This window comes from Sapajus apella, unplaced genomic scaffold (assembly GCF_009761245.1).
Source record: "Sapajus apella isolate SASKATOON/1434 unplaced genomic scaffold, GSC_monkey_1.0 scaffold2394, whole genome shotgun sequence".
In the NCBI taxonomy this organism is placed as follows: Eukaryota; Metazoa; Chordata; class Mammalia; order Primates; family Cebidae; genus Sapajus; species Sapajus apella.
Window position 1 is genome coordinate 1 of NW_022439320.1, and position 8,559 is coordinate 8,559.

Sequence of the window (8,559 nt, forward strand, 5' to 3'; positions counted from 1 at the left end):
GGCTGTACTGACACTCACCCCCATGACGAGGCTGTACTGAAGACACTCACCCCCATGACGAGGCTGTACTGACACTCACCCCCATGACGAGGCTGTACTGACGCTCACCCCCATGACGAGGCTGTACTGACGCTCACCCCCATGACGAGGCTGTGCTGACGCTCACCCCCATGACGAGGCTGTGCTGACGCTCACCCCCATGACGAGGCTGTACTGACGCTCACCCCATGACGAGGCTGTACTGACACTCACCCCCATGACGAGGCTGTACTGAGGACACTCATCCCCATGACGAGGCTGTACTGAAGACACTTACCCCCATGATTAGGCTGTACTGAGGACACTCACCCCATGACAAGGCTGTACTGAGGACACTCAGCCCCCATGACTCCAGGCAGCTCCTGGGAGAGGTGTCACCACCCCTGCTGTGCCCTGGGCTGTTTCTGCTGGGATCTTGGGTCATCAGTTACTTCTTTGTCAAACATCTGTGCTCAGCTGTGCCCAGGGCCCCCCGAGAATGGGCTGCTTCCCTGTGGAGCTCCCCTGTGTGGGCGTCCTCATGCAGGTAGGGTGTGTGTGTGTGTGCGCACACACGCGCACGGGTGCATCTGCCTGTGAGCTTCGGTGTACACCTGCGTGTGGAGTGTTTGGGTGTGAGCCTCAGGTACCCAGAGATGCCCTGCTGCCCCTTTGTGAACCCGGACCAAGAGCTTCCACTTTGGGGGCTTTTCTTTGGACTCACAGCTTGTATGTCCTCCCCGTCTTCAGATGGACATCCCTTTCTTGCTTCTGCTACATCAGTTTATCTCTGGCTTTCCGCAAGAAAATGCCGTTCTTACGGCTGTATGCCCCCTTGAGGCTCACCCGTATCACTCAACCACATCTGCTGAGCAGTGCCGGGCACTGGGACAGCCCCACCTGCCTGATGCTCTGCCCCGAGGTTCTGTCGTCCAGCTCCATCCTTATTTGCCCTTCAGGGTAGGGGCCTTCTGGATCCTTCTTTAGGCCTTCTCTTTGTGGGCAGCCTCAGCTTTCCTGGGCCTCAGGGGATGGAGGCAGCCAAGTGACCTCTGTCCAGCTTTAGCTTCCTCTCTGTGGGGTGAGAGCACCTCCGGAAGCATTGCTCCTCCTCCTTAATGATGCCTGCTGCCCAGACTGGACCTCACTCCAACCCATGCCCACTCTCCAGGCCGGAGCGGACCCGCAGCTCACTCTCCAGCCCACACTGGACCCCACCCTCACCATGGCTCACTCTCCAGACCACCCAGCGGGGATGCAGTGCCCGTTTCGTAGTGCTTTATTTTTCTAAATATTAGCCCCAATTAAAAAAACTTTTTTGTCCTCCCATTTTTAGGGTAATTTTATGGAGTGTCAGCCTGAGAGCAGCATCTCTCACCGTTTCCACAAAGACTGTGCCTCTCGAGTCAATAATGCCAGCTATTGCCCCCACTGCGGGGAGGAGAGCTCCAAGGCCAAAGAGGTGACGATAGCTAAAGCAGACACCACCTCCACGGTGACGCCAGGCCCCGGGCAGGAGAAGGGCTCTGCCCTGGAGGGCAGGGCCGACACCACCACGGGCAGGTACCTGGCACAGGCTCTGGCTGGGGTCTCCAGCTGTGCACCGGAAAAGGTGTTGGTTGTTAATTTAACATGATGGCTTTCTGCTGTTTTTTCCAGAAGTCTCTGAGCTGCCCCTGATGCTCGTGGTGGTTTCTGACGTTTAAGACTCAGAAATCATGTGTTGCCATGTGCACAGAGGCCTCTGTCTTTCAGTTGGTTGTGTAGGTCCCCCTGCCTGTTCTGAGGCGGCTTCACAGCACCCCGCTGATGTAGCTCTGTGGTGTTTCTGTTGGTGGCACGTCCCCTGTCGGACACAAGCCCTGGAGGAGTGGTAGCTGCCGCAGTCTGTGACTGAGTTATGTGGCATTAAGCTTTGAAGGCTTTAGCTGAAGACAAAAAGTCTAAAATAATTAGAAGTGTTTGTATTAGACACAAATAATTGTCTTCCTGGAGGAGTCCAGTAGAAACAGCCGAAAAAGTTTTAGAGCTCAAAAGAGTCGTACTCAAGAGAGTAAGAGAATCAGATAAGAAGAGAGAGAAGTCACTTGCCTTCCTCCTTCCAGCAGTACCCTACTGGAAAACACAATAACGAAAGAGATTTTTTCAAAACAACAATAAAACCTGTTATTGCCCAGCAGAAGAAAAGAACTTAAATGTGAGACTTACATAAAGAAAACTCACACTTCACTGAAGATTATTTAAAAGAGACTCGAATTGTGGGCATGTTAAGGTGATTCCTTCCTGTTAACCTGTAAATTTAATGCACTTTGAATCAAAATTCCAGTGGGATTTCCTTTTGTTGGGGTGGGCAGTAGACTTGATAGATTCAGCGTGAAGCTTATTCATGAGAGGGTATCTGAACACGTGGTGCCGAAGTCTAGAAGTTACCTGCGTGTTCTCAGGAAATGTGGTTGAGTCCTGAACCGTTTAATCCAGGGACTCAGCAGACAGGAAGCAAATGTGGAGCTCTCGCCTAGAGAAACAGCACACTTGGGCAGTCAGACCAGTCGTGTTTAATGTTTTCATCAAACGTTTCCCGATTTCCTCCCCTGAAGTGCGGCTGGACCACCACTCTCGGAGGACGACAAGCTGCCAGGCCCCGCCTCCCATGCGCCCGAGGGCTTCGATCCGTCGGGACCTGCTGGCCTCGGGAGGCCGACCCCCGGCCTTTCCCAGGGACCAGGAAAGGAAACCTTGGAGAGTGCTCTTATTGCTCTCGACTCGGAAAAGTAAGAACTGACGTGTGATTTCAGAGATGTCTCAGAGCCTGTTCTCATCTGCACCCCGTGTTTTTCCCCATGGCGTCACTTAGCAGTTTTCAGCTTTTTGATTAATGCTGTTCATTAGAATAATTCGTGTATTTTCACACTATTTTGGGAAATTATTGCAAATTATTGTCCTCTGCATTATACTAAGAGCAACATGTGACACCTTTGAAGTCCTAAGTGAGGAGGCGGTCCTGGTGGGCTTTACAAGCATCTCCCAGCTGCCGCTGGCCCTGAGCTGCCCTTCGGTCATCAGAGCAGAAACTGCTGCTGATGCCCAGGCTGCTTCCCTCCCGGCCCTGCCCCATCCGTGCAGTACAAGGGCTGGGCTGAGGGACCCTCTAGGCTCTCCTGACAGCTCACCGACACTGCGCCTCTCATCCTCCTGTCTTCTCTTGGCATTGCCCCCGCTAGGGAGGCAGACCAGACTGTGACACTGAGGCTTGCGGGTGGCCTGCTCCCTGCAGCTCTCCTCTGTCTGCCTCCAGCCTCGCCTCCGAGCCTGTACGTGCAGCGAGGGTGCCATCTACTGAAGCCCACATGCCCTGCCCACTGCCCAGACCCCAGACTGCTCTGACCCTGCTTTCTCCCCCATCCCTTGGTTACTGTGTTAGTCTGCTTTTGTGTCACATAAAGAAATACCCAAGGCTGGATAATTTATAAACAAAAGAGGTTTAATTGGCTTATGGTTCTCCAGACTGTACAGGAAGCATGGTATTGGCATCCGTTCCATCGGAGGCCTCAGGAAACTACAGTCATGGTGGAAGGCAAAGTGTGAGCTGTAGCAGGAGACAGAGGAAGGGGAGGCTCCCAGACTCTTAGGCGACCAGATCTTGTGGGAACTGACTGAGCCGGGGGATGCTGCTAAGCCATTCGTGAGGGAGCCACCCTCAGGGTCCAGTCACTTCCCACTGGGTCTCACCTGCAACACTGGAGGTCACATTTCAGCATGAGATTTGAGAGGGACACAGGTCCAAACCGTATCAGTGATCAGCTGAGCCATCGAGTTAAGGTTTCAAAGTGAAGGTGCGGTTGTTCTCAGCTCTCACTGCCCCAGGCAGCTTCTGTTGTGTGAGCCGTGCCCCCACTGGTGACCACGCTATGTGGGCTCATCTTGGCTGGGGCTGGTCCTGGCTGTGCTGAGCGTAGACGACCCCGCTCCCCTGCATCCTGCGCTGGTTCTTTCGTCGTGTTGTGTAAAAGCCTCACAGTGCGTAGCGTTCTCCTGCAGTGACTGGGAACTCAGTTGCTTGTTCTGCACTTTTTACTATGAGATATCTCAAGACTGGTGGTTTGGTGCTTGAGCTTGAGGGGTTGGTGGGCAGATGTCCCCCAGGCCTTCCAGCCTTCAGCTTCACACATGGGACATGACGCCCCATGCTGACTGTTGTCCTGTGCTTCCCACAGACCCAAGAAGCTTCGCTTCCACCCAAAGCAGCTGTACTTCTCCGCCAGGCAAGGGGAGCTTCAGAAGGTGCTCCTCATGCTGGGTAAGTGCCTTCCTGCTGCCCGGGGCACTGAAGGGAGTGGAGAGTGGTTGTTCCCCTTCCTCAGAGGCTGCTCTCATGTTGCCTTTCTGTTTCTGAGTCTCTGATGAGTGAGAGTAGGTTGGCCACTGGTGTTTAGCTTTCTTATGGTGCTCATGTTCAGTTATGCAGGATGTTAGAACTATTCTCTATGACGTTCTAATTTTTAAAAAGGAATTAGGTATGCATTATTAAGTCAAGCAGAAATGTGGATTGAGGAAAAGCGAAATTAGTGAGCTGGGGCCCTGCTGAGGTGTGTGGTGATGACGGCCCCGGTGGTGTGGACTAACCAGGTGTCGACTTAGGTATTTGACAACAGACACACGGACTGCTTTAGATGTCTAGTGCCTAAAAGCATGCTTGTTAGAGCCTTCCCAGTGGTGATTTCATCTCTGAGCTCATATAGCTCTAGGCTTGATTTCTCTGACGTTCATCTTCTGTGGGTTGAAAAGGGTGATTAAGAAGCCCTTGACCTGACAGTACATCATAAAAGACGTTAAACTGTTTGCTCTCAAGAAAAGGTTTATTTGGCCGGGTGTGGTGCCTCACACCTCCCAGTACTTTGGGAGGCTGAGGTGGATGGATTACAAGGTCAGGTGATGGAGACCATTCTGGCCAACACAGCGAAACCCTGTCTCTACTAAAATACAAAAAATTAGCTGGGCGTGGTGGCATGCGCCTGTAATCCCAGCTACTTGGGAGGATGAGGCAGGGGAATCGCTTGAACCTGGGAGGTGGAGGTGGCATTGAGCTGAGATCATGCCACTGCACTCCAGACTGGCGACAGAGCAAGACTCCATCTCAAAAAACTAAAGGTTTATTTATGTTGACCAAAATGGCAGCTTTAATCACTTTTTCATAGATTTTACCCGACACTGAGGCCACCTCCTGCCCCACAGCTCCCTGTGCACTCCGACCTCCCAGAAACTGACTGGTATCCAGGCTTCTGTGCCTGGTCTGGCTTGCTCCTCCAGGGTGTGTCTGCCCTGGCCCGCCCCCTCTCAGGGCCTGGGGCGGCTGTGGCCAGGCCACTGGGATCACAGAAAGAGCCTGAGTTAGAGCAGGCGGTAAAGGGAAGAACAGGCACTGCTGAGTGAGTTCTGACAGACGGACCTGCCCGTTAGGTTCTGCAGGAGCCTGGCAACTTCCTCTCACGTCCTCCTGGCAGGACAAAGGCCAGAGGACGGTGCCGTGGGCGGGTTCCGGGCGGCTTGAGGTGGCCTTTTGTATGGAAGCTGCTTGTTTGTGAGAGCACTTGGCAGCCTTGGTGACCGTCCGGAGCTGGTACATCTGAACTAATTAATAAACCTGTGTTTGTTCACAGTGGACGGAATTGACCCCAACTTCAAAATGGAGCACCAGAATAAGCGTTCCCCACTGCATGCCGCGGCGGAGGCTGGACACGTGGACATCTGCCACATGCTGGTTCAGGTTCGGCAGGCACAGCGCCCTCCTGAGGCCCTTCACCTGCTCCCTTTCATTGCTATCACCGTGAAATGAGACCATGTTCGTGGTTCTTCCGGTTTAAAAGTTACTCAGTGCCGTGAAGCAGACCCAGAATCAGCCTTTCTGACCCCAGTCCTGCAAGCACATCAGGGCTTCCCGCTGCTTCCTCCTGCGTGTACCGCGGCCTCTGACCAGAGCATGCTGCCTCTCGGCTGTTTCTTGATTTGCTTTCCCTGGCTTTGGTTCTTGTCACTCATGACTCCATCCTCGGGAGGCAAGCACTAGGCATGGACGCCCTTTGTGTGTAAATCAGACCACGTGAGCATTTTTAAGCCACCTTGTATTCTGCAAGGGCGTGCTGTGTCACGTTAGTCACTGTCGTGTGTTTCGGTTGCTTGAGTTGACTCTGCCTCCTGCTGATTTATTCCAGACCCTCTGCACACTGCCCGTGTGGCTCAGTGCTCAGACACACGACGCCACTTCTCCTCCGTGACGTTCCCTGATCCCTGTGTTGGGGCCCCTGTTTCTCAAATGCCAGGTTTGAGTCTGGTGCAGTCTGACTTCTGAGCCCTTGGATGTGACCTATTATTTCTGGAAACTTTAGGGGCTTTCCTTGAACCCCACTGGGCTGAAGTTGCACCTTGTTGTAGCGTGGGGCCTTTTAGACTCGCCGGAGCGTTTGGTGCATTTGGTGTGCCCTTTCAATACAGAAATCCATGCTGTCTGTCCTGGGAGGATTTCCTGTGTGACTTCTGTGCCTAGGTCCCCTCTACCCGTCTCAGTGCCCGGGTCCCCTCTGCCCGTCTCAGTGCCCGGGTCCCCTCTGCCCGTCTCAGCTTTGTCGTTCTAGGACTCTCGTAATTCAGGCGTGGGACCTTCCAAACTGATTCCTGCTGTGTTCTCTTCTGCCATCTAGGCAGCATTCTCAACTTCAGCTTCTAGCTCCTGGGGGATTTTTAATGTGTGAGGTCACATTTTCAAATCCCAAGAATTCCTTTCTGCTCTCGGATAGTTCCTTTTCTCTGAAGCTCTTATGGTTTTTCTGAAGTGTTATGCTGCTCTGTTTTAGTTTTTCTTATCTAAAGGTTCTCCTCAAACGCCCATGACTCTTCTTTATTGTCAAACTACTAAACGCTGGCGGTAGCTCCTGCTTGCCGGGGGCTGGTCACTGCAGGGTGACCTCCAGGCCTTGCTGTTTTGTTGGGGCCCCCAGACACCGCTGTCTGGGAGGGGCCTGTCCCCTCGGACTGCACCCGTCTCTACCTTCCTTAGGGCCGAGAAGGAGAGAGCAATGGCGCTCCGTCTGTTGCACTCACACCTACCCGCTCTCCGGCGACGGAGTCGTCACTGATGATGTTTGTTACTATTTGCCTGGAATGATTTTTCCCTCCTTTTAGTCTGACTTTCTTCCCCTCCTTTTCGGATATACGTGTTTTAAACACAGAACTTGACTTTTTATAAATTTGGTCTAACAATTTTGGTATTTTAATAGGAACTTTTAGTCTTGCTCTTATTTATATCTAATGTCGTATAGTTTTAATTTCTAGCTGTCTTTGTCCATTTTTTCTTGCTGTAACAGAATCCTTGAGGCCAGATCATTTATAAAGAAAATAAATTTATTTCTCACAGTTCTGGAGGCTGGGAAACCCAAGGTCAAGGGGCTGCCTCTGGAGACTTCTGGAGAGGCCGCGTGCTGTGCCCACACACAGCCGGGAACCGCACAGAGTGAGATACTCCAGCGCAGACTCTTGCTGCGGACCAGGCTGCCCACATGGGAGCAGGTCTGTTCTTGGGGGACTGACCCCGTCTTGGAGAAAGGCGAGGCTCCCATCTTCGGAGCCTCGTTACCTCTTAAAGGCCTGGCCTCCCAGCCTCACTGGGGCCCCCAATCCCAATAAATAAATCGCATTCAGGCCGTAGGCCCAGCCTTTTGAAGCCAGTGCTGTTTTGCCCTTTCTTCTTGCCCTCTTTTGGGTTGATTTTTGTTTCAATTGTGCCATTTCTCTTGTCTCTCTGTTAGTTCTGAAGTTACCAGCTTTCCACTTGTGGAAAGGCCCCAGTGGTTCCTCCCAGTCTCACATGCAGGCTTTTCTTCCCAAGGTCAAGACTGAATGAGATGATGATGGGGAGCCAAGTCCCGGCGGAGGGTGAGGCAGGGAGCAGCTGAAGTGACCTGGGGTCCAGTAAGCCAGGGCTTGGGGGTTGTGGGGGCTCCAGGAGGCTGAGAAGAAAGTGTGCCGTAAGAAGGGCTGAGCCGAGGTGGGCACCGGGGCCAACTCCATGCAGGAGGAGCTGTGCAGGCTGCTGGGTGTGTCAGGGAGAAGCAGAAAAGGATTCAGAGACAGTGGGTGCGGGCTCAAGACCACTCACGTGGGCTGCAGTTCTTGGTGGGACCGTGAGGGAAGTGGCCAACCTGGTGGGAACAGGCTTCTGGGAGAGGATGAGATGAGGTCGGGGCAGCCGGGGGTGGGGAGTGGAGGGTGGTTGCCCGGACACAGAGGCAGAGCTGGAGCGAGGGTGGGCTGTTCAGGGTGGAAGTGATGCCAGGACGTTCATGGGTGGGGCTCTGAGGAAGAGGAAGAGAGTCTGGTCTGGAAGAGGCAGGAGCTGGTGGTGTGGGGCTCCAGAGCAGAGCTGATGGAGGGCAGGCATTCGGCCGGGAGGCCCTCTCCCTACCTGGGCCTTGTGATGGTTGTGGCATGATTCTGTTTCTGTTGTGGCCGGACCTGGACGGGAACGAGTATGCAGAGCCACGTGGGGGG

The 8,559-nt window shown here is 53.4% G+C and overlaps 1 protein-coding gene across 1 annotated transcript; it reads left to right on the forward strand.

The window, feature by feature from the left end:
* Positions 1-1,213: 1,213 nt before the first annotated feature.
* Positions 1,214-7,732, forward strand: LOC116547222 (histone-lysine N-methyltransferase EHMT1-like). Its single transcript, XM_032273237.1, has 4 exons — positions 1,214-1,581; positions 2,616-2,789; positions 4,233-4,315; positions 5,676-7,732. The coding sequence occupies exons 1-4, from the start codon at positions 1,364-1,366 to the stop codon at positions 5,849-5,851; spliced, it is 651 nt and encodes a 216-aa protein (XP_032129128.1). The 5' UTR covers positions 1,214-1,363; the 3' UTR covers positions 5,852-7,732.
* The last annotated feature ends 827 nt before the right edge of the window (positions 7,733-8,559 follow it).